Source organism: Rissa tridactyla, chromosome 10 (genome assembly GCF_028500815.1).
Source record: "Rissa tridactyla isolate bRisTri1 chromosome 10, bRisTri1.patW.cur.20221130, whole genome shotgun sequence".
NCBI lineage: Eukaryota > Metazoa > Chordata > Aves > Charadriiformes > Laridae > Rissa > Rissa tridactyla.
Window position 1 is genome coordinate 16,592,495 of NC_071475.1, and position 13,249 is coordinate 16,605,743.

The 13,249-nt window shown below is 38.3% G+C and overlaps 1 protein-coding gene across 13 annotated transcripts in view; it reads right to left on the reverse strand.

Moving 5' to 3' along the window:
• Window positions 1-13,249, reverse strand: part of NR2C2 (nuclear receptor subfamily 2 group C member 2) — a 46,247-nt gene that overhangs the window by 27,060 nt on the left and 5,938 nt on the right. For 12 of the 13 annotated variants that reach the window (XR_008468730.1, XR_008468729.1, XR_008468728.1 and 9 more), the window contains 2 exons: window positions 4,584-4,694; window positions 547-747 (listed from right to left, as the gene is read on the reverse strand). Coding sequence is in view for 10 of the 13 variants with exons in the window: in XM_054216395.1 (XP_054072370.1) it covers window positions 547-747; window positions 4,584-4,694 (312 nt within the window). In the remaining 3 variants the exon portion in view is untranslated. Of the gene's footprint in view, window positions 1-546; window positions 748-4,583; window positions 4,695-7,911; window positions 8,089-13,249 lie in introns of those variants that run through there. The other variant, XM_054216399.1, reaches the window with a different exon arrangement.

Here is a 13,249-nt window from a genome sequence, read left to right on the forward strand (position 1 = left end):
CTTCTCTCTGTAATATATTCTCTATTGTAATAGTAGCAATAGGGACCAGGCACCTTTTTTTTTTTTAATATAGATTATTGTTTATATGATTTGGTTTGCAAAGCTCCCATTGGTCAGGATTATGCTCAAGATCCACAAACAACTATAACAAAGGACAGCTTCTGCTCCAAAGAGCTTTTACTGCAATGTCCTGATACTACATTGTGAACGTAAGTTTGCGCAGATGAGTTATCTCAGTGTATCTGTGAATCTTGAATGGACCATCTGAAGTCCTGGCAATCCTCACAAGCACCATCTTGAGTATTTGCTTGTCTTTAGAATTTTAATGAAAACACACAACAAGGGGTAATGAGCGCAATGGAATGCACGAGGAACTTGAAGACAGGAGGATTTATGATTGAGTAATGAAGCCTATAATTACTATGGTCTAATCCAAGTCTTTAGAAAACTATTGCAATTTGTCTTAAAGCAATTATAGACTTAAATAATCTAAAAATCAAAAACTCTAAACCAAAATCTATGGTCTACCTCAATTACTCTATTTACCTGAATTCTGCCTGGCACAATGTTGTCCGTGGTGGTAAAGATCAGCTGTTTGGCATTAGATGTCTCAGGTGCTGCCAATATCACCTTTCCTGCGCCAGTTCCATCTGGACTGGCTAAAATAAACTGTTGCTTTGGAGACACAGCTGAGTCTACTGCTGTCACTATTTGGATTTTTTGACCTGTTTGCTGATCTGTCACAATCTGTAAAACACATTGAAGAGTTTTATGAGCCACAGTAAACTTTACATTTTACAACCTTTCATTCTGTCTCAGAATTATATGATACTCTCTGCTAATTGTACTTGTTCTTTATTATTTTGTTATTTGTACATTTATGACACTGGTGTGAAGTTATTGCAGCTACTTACATAAGCGCAAAACAATAAAATCAAACCAAATATGTATGTATATAATACATATGTATCTACATACCTACCGCACAGATGGAAAATACTAGACAGGGTTGTGAAAAGTGTGAGTCTGTTAGTAATGAAAAGATACAGGTAGATCTTGTAATCACATTTAACTGTTCAAAAGGAGTGGGATATAGCAAGTCCCAGACAGAACAAGCACAAAATGTATGTAATGTTAAGGACTGCAGCTGACAAAGGGCAGGTATATATGCAGAGTACACTCTGCCTAGTGAGACAGCATCACAGAAATTTTATAGAACCATAGATCTCGAGTTGTAAGGGACCCCTAAGGATCATCTCCAACTCGCTGCTCCTCACAGGACTACCTAACACTAAACCATATGACAATCTTGGTGCTCTGGCCACTTCCCTGGGGAGCATACTCAGCAACCGACCACCCTCTCAATGAAGAGCCTTTTCCTAACGTCCAACCTGAACTCCCCCTGGTGCAGCTTCATTCCATTTCCTCGTGTCCTGTCACTGGTCATCAGAGAGAGGAGATCAGCCCGGCAACAGGGCAAGGAGCAACGGTCACAAACTTGAACACAGGAAATCAAATCTCAACATGAGGAAAAACTTCTTTGAGGGTGCCAGAGCACTGGAACAGGCTGCCCAGACAGGTTGTGGAGTCTCCTTCTCTGGAGATATTCAAAACCCGCCTGGATGCATTCCTGTGCAACCAGCTGTAGGTGAACCTGCTTTGGCAGGGGGGTTGGACAGGAGAAATCTCTGAAGATCCCTTCCAACCGTGACCATTCTGTGATTCTGTGATCAGCGCCTCCCCCTCCACTGCCATGAGGGCACCCCTCAGCCTTCTCTTCTCCGAGCTGAACAAACCAAGTGACCTCAGCCACTCCTTGTAAGTCTTGCCCTTGAGACCCTTCACCACGTTGGTCACCCTCCTCTGGACACACTCTAATAGTCTGTTGTCCTTTTTATATCGAGGAGCCCAAAACTGCACCCAGTACTCCAGGTGGGCCACACCAGTGCAGTGTCGATCTCCTCTCTCAACCAGCTTGCAATGCTGTGCTTGATGCACCCCAGGACATGGTTGACCCCTTTGGCTGCCAGGGCACGCTGTTGACTCCTATTCAACTTGCCACAAACCCGAACCCCCAAATCTCTTTCCACAGGGCCACTCTCCAGGCTCTTGTGCCCCAACTTGTGCATATAACCAGGACTGCCCTGTCCCAGGTGCAGAATCCAGTGCTCTTGTTAAATTTCATACAGCTGGTGATTGCCCAGCTCTCGAGTCTATCCAGATCTCTCTGTAAAGGTTTCCCCATTCTTGAGGGAGTCCACAGCTCCTCCTAATCTAGCGTCACCAGCAAACTTACTTAATGTACATTCAACTCCTACCTCCAGATCATTTATAAAAACATTAAATTAAAAATTACTCCAGCTGACAAAAAAAGCATAGCAGTACATTCTTGAGATTTGTATTCATTTTGTATATACCTGACTATGAAAGCTATTTTGATATAATTAATTTCTGTATTTCTGTATTTGGCTTAACGTCAGAGTTAAAACTACTACTGAAAACACAAAACAGTGTATTTATTTCCCTAATTTTGATTACCTAGACATTTTATCTAGTTGTTGTGTCTTTTTTGTGCAATGTCTTACAGAAAGTAATAGTATAATACTAAGACTACACTAATAGTTTTACTAAGCTATAATGCCTTAAAAAGGCATTGGAACTACCCAAGGCAGGAGCTGAATTAGAGAGCTGATGATTTTTCTAGATTACAGAAACTCTTCTGGAAAAACTCATCTCACATTTTGTGATTATAAACCTAAAGAAACCTGCACAAAAAAAATGGTACTCAAAGCTGGGGATGAAGCCAGCCTACTATTGAATTTTGGACAAGACAGACCTTTTCTGGGACTCTTTAGATTCTTATATTTACAGAACAGAATAAACCACTTTAGGTCTCATATTCATAAACGTTTCAGTGCGTAAGTATATGGAATCTACAAACATAAAGCTCCAAAGAAGCTCAAACGTTAAAGGACAACCATTACCCCTCAGTCCCATTGTTGTAAAACCGTTGTTAAGCTCCCAGAATTTTCGCTGATGAGATTTCTTCAGCCTTCATCATTTTCACATAGATCTTAACCAATGGGACAATCTGCGGTGAAATCTAATCTTGGATTATGACTGACACCACTACGATATTGCTTTTATTTGTTTTGAGGAAGCAGTAATACTCTTTTCTCATCCTAGTATTCACCTTCATCATGGAGTCACAGGGTTTTTTTCAGAAATATCAGTGATGTAAGGAGGTAGATTATTTTGCAGAATTGAACAAAAGTTGCAATGTAAATACCTACCTTATGAATGATGAATTTTCATTATGCTTCAGTTATACATGTTGTGACAACATCTACCTCGCAATGAAATATTGATACATATTGATACGGTTACTCTACCAGACAAAACAGAGATTCTGTTACCAGACAACTGTATCAAAAATAGATTCCATCATAACAGAATCTTGAGAATCAGCATGTGAAACAAAAAGGCTGCCCAATTCCACCTTTTGTTGATAAATTTAAGGAATAACATCTTAGATAAAATACATAGCTAAATATTGTTGATAACTGAAGAACATCTCCTTGGTGATGTCTATAAAGAAGAATCATAGACACCTTTTAATTTTTCATGGATCAGATATAAGCACTGATAAATAACTAAGACAAAAAAAAAATAGGCTGGATAAGAAGTGAATGATATTTAGGTTCATTACAAAAAACTAATGATGTATGTCATACATGCTGCAATAACATTACAGAAAAAATTGTATCGTGTATAGAAAGTATAATGACAATGTCAAAACCATTTAAAAAGCGTTTTCAGGGCTGTTCATAGGGGCAGGACCCATCCACCCTGATCAAGACATATCCCAAAGAGAGTCCATCCTGTGACAGAGCCTGCGTTGCCAGGACTGTCCCGAATGCCCTGGAGCACAAGATCCTCCTCTGCAGCACCACCTCTAGCAGAAGGACTTGGGAGTATTGTACTGGCACACAACAAGGTCAAGGAGGGCAAAAGCTCAGTATTACAGTACTGCAACACTCTAGTAACATTCATACTTAACAATTACATCATTTGTCACTGCATACGTCCTGATACTTTAATGGTATCTTTCTATTATCTATCAGTAACAACAACCCACTGCGCAGCACTCCCAAAAGCTAACTTTATCCCAAATAGGCTAGTCTCCCAGTGGCTCCTAAATATGGCAGAGAGAGAGAGAGGAATGCCCTTGGAGATGATCTTAGGTGTTCTGTTGACAATGTCTGCCCACCTGCTATGGCTAGAGCTCAGGAGATTTGTATGCACAGGCTAAGTTTAACCTCTGCAAATACTCCTCAACAACTATTTAATCAATACAATTATTATATACAGACAACTAGTCATCCCCAAATACATGCTGAGGGAGAAATACAATTTTAGTTTGCCCTAAAAATGATCTGTTCTTACAAAATTTAACGAAGTCTTCCATAGACTTAACGTGCTTTTGTATAAACCTAGGTGGGAGGAGGAAGAAAAGAAAAGAAAAGAAAAGAAAAGAAAAAAAAAAAAGAGATGTAATAGTTACTTAATCAATGGATTTTTACCTGAATGCGTTGTGGTGAAGCTACAGAGGAGTCTGTCGAAATTATCTGGATACGCTGGGAAGGGCTGGTCATCACTGGAGATTCAGATATTGAAGTCTGAACAGTCTGCACCTGTAAATAACATACAGAAGTTTAATTTACTGTTACAGTACTGAACACTTTTAAAAGCACATATATTTATTAAAGATCAGATGGCCCTATATCATGAAATCTAAATTTACTGGAAAGGTTACAGTCATTAAACCAACTTGGATTTGCTGCCAAGGGATTATCAGAATATTGGATTTTTTGGGGAACAGAAGGAATTTGATAGATGGCCAAAACCACAAACCACTCCTGCCCCTCCAAAAAAACAAAATCACTGGATAATTACTATGTGATCCTTTAGCTTACTGAATACTTTCTCCAACTTTCAATTATACATTTGCCTCATTTTTTGCTTCTGTAAAAACAAAATGCACTGTATAGACAATAATGTAGAATGTTAGATATTTCACCTTTTAATAATTCTAAAGTATTTTATGATCTATTTTTTAAATTTTCAGCTAGCACAAATTTAGAAAAGCTTTCTCTACGCCCTTAAATAAAAATGTCCTCAACCCCAAGAACATATATGGGACAAAAGACATATGGAATCTGCTGGAAGAGGGCACAGAACTCCTATCTGACCAAACCGTCCTTTAATGTAATGCCTCCGACCTTATTTCATCTGTGAAGCCTTCTGAAAGCGTGGTGTCTATACAGTTCACTTGAAGAAAACAGCGGTTTCATTTTTCAAGTAGAAGTAAGAACAATTTTAACTATCCAATACTTTTAAGGTAAAAACTTAAAATTAAGATGGCTGGTTATCTGGATATCTGTGTTTGAGACAGCAGAGTAAATCAGAATTCCAGTTGTTCAGTGTGCTCTTATCCTCTCCCCGTTTCTATCGTCCCCCAATTTCTGTCTTTCTGGAATCTATACTCCAATAGATCATCAATATATTTAGCATGTATTCAGGGGTACGTGGTTAATTTTTTTTTATTCTAGTGAGGATTTCACCAGCATGACCAAGATTAAATTTGGCATTACAACTGAACATTATTGTTTCTTGGTTTATTTTTTATCTTTCTACAGCACCAAACTATAATGCAAATCCAGGTCTGAATACCTAGAAAAGGTTTGAAAAACACCCCTTGCATAGCTATTTTCAGAGCAAAACTGTTAAATGTTAAATTAAACATGCAAGATAACATTGGCACGACAGCCTTTATCTTCTGTTTACAGAAGGGATGTGGCATTGGCAATGTACATTTACACACACAATTCTGCAGTTGTACATATTTGGACTTTGGGCTTGTTAATCCTCAGATTTATTGATGCAACTGTTAGTACTAATTGCTCCTTCTTAATAATTGTTAATGTAATATAGACAAAGCACTTCTTTCTAGTCCTTAGAGTCAGCTCACAGGTAGAAAGGTACTGCTTGCCACTCCCCACAGCCATCCAATCCCATTTTTATTAAGCTTAGGATATACAGATGCTCATAAAAAAATACCTTGTTTAGTATTATTGGGGTTTTTTTTTCCCAGATATAAGCATGAGCTGAAGCTATTATATCAGTCTTTAACACAGAGAGGAATCTGCAGATGTGGATGTCTAGATGTATTTTTTTCATTCTTGGTACATGCCTTTTCGCCATTCTTAGTTAGGAAACTGACCAAGCAAAAAATTGGGCTTAACCAAACAAAACCAAACCAAGGTGTACTGAAATTATCCTGTAAGTTCTTGAAAAATTAGAACATAGTTAGTTACAGATCTCTTTTTGTTTGTTTGTTTTCAACAGAGTAGAGGGAAAGAAAAAAGTTACATATGCTTATCTGTGCTGTACTCATTAGGAAAGCTCTGCTTTCGTGGAGCATTTTACAAGTTACTTGTCCGTGACATGGCTCAAGTTAAGTCTAACAGTGAGTTCTTATAAAGTTGGGTAAGTCTGAGACCAGCTGCCATTATATACTGATGTCATTTTCATGTTTAAATATTCAAGAACATATACTTATTAAACTGAAAACAGATAATATTTTAGTCTTCTCTTGGCCGAGAAGATATGGTGCACCAATGGAGAATAATTTGTCTAATACCAATAAATGCTTCAGTGTGCACATATCATTTATTTTTATACTCTTATATTAACATGCATACATACTCAGGATAGCGGAGGGCCCTGAAATGCAAAAATTTGCCTTCTTTTCAGGCTTGCCTACGTAATACTCAAAGAATTTCTGACTAGTACTAAAAATCTCAAGTTCATTTTCCAGACTGAATACACATGCCGTTGGTTGACAGCAGAACAACAACCGTGCTAAATAAATCAAATGCAAAAAGGGAATATATTTTTTGAAATACACAATTTACAAGAGTAAGGAAAAAAGAAAAATCTGTCCTCTTGTTTGACAGCTAAATTTCTAAATTTTGAGCATTGTCACACACCTACAAAGGATCAGAACGGATAAATATGTGATGCTTCATTATGGTCCTACCCAGTCAATTGCACCAAATTTGACTTAAGAAAAAATATTTAAAAAAAAAAAAAAAAGAAAAAAAAGGGATAGTTGTCCAAGAATATGCAACACTACAAAAAGTTCTATCAGAGATTTACATGTTTAACTTCGGACAGCTTATGTAAGTACTATAGGAAAAATTAAGCTATTGTTAATTAGACTCACAAACAAATTGCACCAAAGTATTCTGCAAACAAATGGCCTGTAAGAACTCGTATGAGGAAGACAGTACAGTTTAGCACTATATTAGGTTTACTTAGAGGATTAAACATAACATTGAACTATTCTAATCTGTTGTTCAGAAGAAACATGACACCGTGAAACCTGCATCACGTTTAAAGCAACTGCTTTGGAAGCTGTACATGCAAAAACCTAGTCCCCTAAAGTCAATGGTGGTACGTTTCTCTAATTCTAAAATATATTTTAAAAAATTAAATACACTTGGATTTCTTTAAGACTGGAAAGAGTCTCAAATGAGACTTCACCCTCAAGACAGGAGGAAAGAAACAACGTAGGCCGTATATCATAGAAAACTTCAGCACACCACATTTTACAGAGGCTCAATCAACATCATTTAAAAGTAACCACTAACACTGCGACTTGGACATAGTCAGAAAATAATACATATGATGTAAAATATAGCTCAAACCCCCCTAATTTCCCTATACAAAACAGATCAAATACACTTATTTTAAGAGACAAGGGAAAAATAATCTACTTTAATACACTTAGTACTGTTTTCTTGCTGGCACTCCCTAGCTGTACACTGTACAGACTCTAGTACTTACAGTGTCAAATTCTTCCTGCAGCCTTATTTACATTTTTCCTCAGCAAACCTCTGAGGGCAAAACAATCCAGGACAAATGTGAAGGTCACTGTTAGCCAGATCACAGGTGTTTTCATCCAGTCTCCATTACTGAGGATTCCAATCACAGAAAGCAGCTAGTATTGTTTTAAAATGCCCTCTCTGTGACCCTGTTCCTCTGAAGGTCAAGTGCACTATCATTCCCTGTAACCAAGGAAGCAGAATCGACGTGTTCCTGCTGTTTTGCCAGCTGCTGAAGGAGTTTCTCTAATAGTAAGATTAATTTCATCTGGGGAAGAGAGTCCCAGGTTACCAAGCTTCCCCCTCTCCCTGTTCTCTGTTCTGAAGCCCCTCAACCTGCTCGCTCTCTGTGAACCGTAAAACAGCAAAATGACAGCTGAGAAAAGAGTTTGCCTGTATCTTGAATTATTTTCAAATCAGCAAAATTAAAAGAAGATCCACAGCATTCCCTGTGGAGCATCTTTAGCCTTAAAGTTCATTAAGCTAATGTATTTAAAGGAACACAGGCCTTTCTAAACTAGTCCAGGGCCCTCAAATACGAAGTAGCACAATCAGTCTTAATACACTTAAGAATTCATACAATAAGATCATGACACACGTGTTTAATTAGTCTAAACTCTGTAACAAAACATTCATATGAGGCTGCAGTGAGAGCTGACAGATGGGTAAAGAAAGAAAATATTTTTAAATTCTTAGAAAGTGAAATTTGTTAAAGTTATGGTACGTGAAGTTTTGGCAAAAATGACCATGTACTTGACAAATTTTATGACAGTAAACGTGAATGCACTGGACTTCTACTACAAAGCCTTATGCAACAAATGCATGACCCAGGTGTCTTTTAACTTCAAGGACTCCTAATCTTAGCACAGGAATGTGCTCACTGTTGAAATTAGGCTCTTTACTTGATAGCAAACACAATTATCTATTGTACAACTCTCTAAAAATAATATCTATGAACAATTACTATAGGAGTGTATTTACAGCATGGGTGCAACATAAATGTAAGGTCAACTAATTGTGATCTAGTGTGGGGGAAAAGTATTATACCCAAAACATGTGAGAAAACCCAATAAAATTTTAGTTGGATTTTCCTTGTGCTTATTACCTGACACCACGTTCAATAACCTTGTTACTCCAGGCTTTCATTTGTCCAATTAATTCAGGAAAGACGCTTATGATACCTGATTAGCAGCTGTCTTTCCTGGGACAAAAACCAAATCGTGACCATAACGCTTTATCACTACATAACTGTCTGTTCAGAAGCAGACTTCCCAACTCTGAAGTTTGGAATAGCTGTTATGCAAAGAGAAGGCAGAATCCTTGTAACACTTAAGCCAAAGTGATATAAAAAACACATAGTGAGAAAAAACCCACTAAAAGTTGCTTGTTTTCTGAATTAAAAGACAAGTTAGCAAAGTAAATGAAATTTGAAATAAAATACAAAACCTATCAACTATACCATACCAATATAGTTAGTACTGCATTAGTAGTAGTTAGTACTACATTAGTAACTACTAATGTAATTAACAGCTTTGTCACAACTGCCTAACTCACCCACAAAAATCTCAAAGACTTGAGCAAGAAATGTGAAATACACGAAATGCACCTTTAACTAAGAGTACTGTTAGATTTTTAGGGCCATGTAATTTGGTTTTTTTGATGGAACTTTCCCAAGCGCTGTATGTTACAGAAATATTACAGCAACAAAGGCTTTCACTCTTATTTTTATAGGACATCAACTACGTTACCGTAATAAACACCCATAGTGAAGCAGAATTAGTATTTTATAACATTAGAGTTTCTAACATTGCAAGTGACATTCTTACAGAATAATGCTTGCAAGAGTGGATATATTGTGTGTAATATAACAGACGGCGTCTTAACTTCACATAAGTTTGGCTTCTTCCGCTTCATTTATTCACCATTTTGTCATTTTATACACATAAAAAATGTGTTTCTATAAAATTGTGTATTTATACTTTTTTCCTATTTTTTTCAGTAAAGTAGTCCACTTTAATTCTACATTCTAGTTGCAATCATATTATATTAAATTTCTGATATATAGGTATATATAAAATATATATATAAAAAAATTGGTGGTTTGAAGCTAAGCTGCTCTACAGATTTCACTATTTTTTTCCTTTGAAATAAACAAGGTTTCTTCATAGCCATATAGTCAAACTGCATACTAATTTACTAAACTGACTTGCCCATAGCGTACCTATAAATCTATGTGTATAGGTGTATTTGTGTTAGCGTATGTATATATCTAATACATTTCTGAACTCACTAACCAAATTTTCAATACTTTCTATAGCTTATTTTTCCACTACCACATTGATTATGAAAGCAGTATGTGAGAAATACATTTAAGGAATAATCAATTGGCCACATAAGGGAGGAATTTTTAAAGCCTCTAAGCTTCTCTAACTTAAGCAGAACATTGCCTACACTCACGCCACTAAAAGCCAAAGTAATTGTATGGCTTGAATACACTGGTCAGTTCTCACTAAGTGTAAACCAATCTCAGAGGTATTATCAATATTACAGAAAAGAGAGTAGATATTAAAGTAAGGCACAGTTAGGCAATCACAGACCAAATATGTTCAACTACACCCAGGAATTTAAATTGTTTAAAAAATTGGCTGGATGGCCGTGCCCAGAGAGTGGTGGTAAATGGAGTTAAATCCAGTTGGTGTCCGGTCACAAGTGGTGTCCCCCAGGGCTCGGTGCTGGGGCCGGTTCTCTTTAATATCTTTATCAATGATCTGGATGAAGGGATCGAATGCACCCTCAGTAAGTTCGCAGATGACACTAAACTGGGCGGGCGTGTTGATCTGCTTGAGGGTAGGTTGGCTCTGCAGAGGGATCTGGACAGGCTGGACCGATGGGCTGAGACCAATGGTACGAGGTTCAATAAGGCCAAGTGCTGGGTCCTTCACTTGGGTCACAACAACCCCATGCAGCGCTACAGGACTGGGGCAGAGTGGCTTGAAAGCAGCCCGGCAGAAAAGGACCTGGGGGTGTTGGTGGACAGCCGGCTGAATATGAGCCAGCAGTGTGCCCAGGTGGCCAAGAAGGCCAACAGCATCCTAGCCTGTATCAGGAATAGCGTGGTGAGCCGGACTAGGGAAGTGATCATCCCCCTGTACTCGGCACTGGTGAGGCCCCACCTCGAGTACTGCGTTCAGTTTTGGGCCCCTCGCTACAAGAGGGACATTGAGGTGTTGGAGCGTGTCCAGAGAAGGGCTACAAAGCTGGTGAGGGGTCTGGAGGACAAACCTTATGAAGAACGACTGAGGGAGCTGGGGTTGTTTAGCCTGGAGAAGAGGAGGCTGAGGGGAGACCTTATCACCCTCTACAACTACCTGAAAGGAAGTTGTAGAGAGATGGGGGCTGACCTCTTCTCCCTGGTGACAAGTGATAGGACGAGAGGAAACGGGTTCAAGTTATGTCAGGGGAGGTTTAGATTGGATATTAGGAAACATTTTTTCACTGAAAGGGTTATTAAACATTGGAAGAGGCTGCCCAGGGAGGTGGTGGATTCACCATCCCTGGAGGTGTTTAAAAAAAGGGTAGATGGGGCACTTAGGGACATGGTTTAGAAGTGACTTTTGTCAGGGTAGGTTAAAGGTTGTACTTGATGATCTTAAAGGTCCCTTCCAACCTCAGCAATTCTATGATTCTATTTTTTAGAAGCTCTCTCATGAAACAGTTAAAGAATTTAAATGAAAAATACCGTACCAAGTTCTACGCTACAAGAAGTGCTACATCTCAAATCAAATCGACTTACCTTTCTATAGATATTTTTCCCTAGTGAACTTCTTTAGCTATTAAATTAATAACAGGCTTTTAAGAAAAATGGTGTATTTCTTGGAAACGTCCAAATATATTTATTTTACAGATGTAAGATATATGTAAAAAAGGTTTCAGTGATACTCTTTGGAATTAACTGTCCTGACCACGCGGGTCCTTTGTAGAATGGCAGATAAAATTCAGATCCACCAGGAAAAGCTCATCTGTATTTTAATTGCCCTAACGGGATGCTGGTGCAAGACCTTGTATGAGACATACGAAGGCAACGAATAACGAAGACATACGAAGTGGAGAAGCTGCAAATCTTGGCATATCTGCATCCTAACAAATCTCAAACTACGTCTTACATTAACACCCCAATACCTATATGACACCAGCAGGTATGCCACATCTGGTAACATTCTTGAATTCGGAGGCTGCCAAGCTGCGTAAGCCATGTAGGATCTCATTACTCCAATAGGCTCTTTGTGTGAGATAGCTCTCAGGCTGATGGTATGTCTAAGTGTTATGCAATTAACAGTAACTTAAGAAAATCTGTATTTGAACTAAAAATTGTTTGAGTAGACTCAGCATCAAAACTCCACCTTGAAAATTCATCCAGGAATGAGAAAATAGCTATTTATAATAATAAAATATTAAACATAAATGGCCTTATTTTATACTTTACTAATTCTTATGACAAAGCAAAAAACTTGTTCCATCAGAACAGCAGTGTTTCTACTCTCCTTTTTCAGCACTTCGTGCTTCACCTGGACTTAAACCTAAATTGCTGAATTGTCGTCGATGTAACGTGTCAGAGAGATCTGAAGAGGGTCAAGAAAATACCCTATGTGACAAAGATATCCATTAGTTTTTCAGTCCCATGGCAAAACAAACTTTCAGAAAGGCCGAAGGTTTTGATGAGTTCTTATCAGGGCACTGAGGGAACTGAAAGCAACTGAAATCCTCCAGCAATCCAGCTGGTGTAAATGAGATCCCAGTAAGCACAGGGCTCGATAGTCGTCATCTGTGACTCTCCCCCTCTCTAGCCTCTGCCAGAGAAAAAGGATGCATTGGGAATAGTTTGTGGCTGTCACGGAGCTGGGACAGTTTTAGCAACTACTAAAAGTTGTTCCTGGTCTCATCAGAGCTGACGTTGAAAGAGGAAATCGCCCTTATTCCTCCCCACTGTGACAGTTCTGTTTGAAAACGGTGCATTAAAAACTAAGGCACTGCACTGGGAATACATCTCCACTTCATAACAAAATATGTTTTCCTTAAACAATACGCAAATCAAATCTAAGTTGGTGCTGGGACTGAACCTGGGCCACTGATATATTGCACAGTGACAGTAAGCAGCATTACTTGTTTTTGTATTAAAGCTAAAGTATTTTTTCAAAAGCTACTCAGGATGACGAGGAATTGCTGAAACTCCCTCTGAATCCTCTAGCTGCTCTCTGTTCTCCAGTCTCATGAACTGTAAGTAAAGGCAACTGCAGACACTA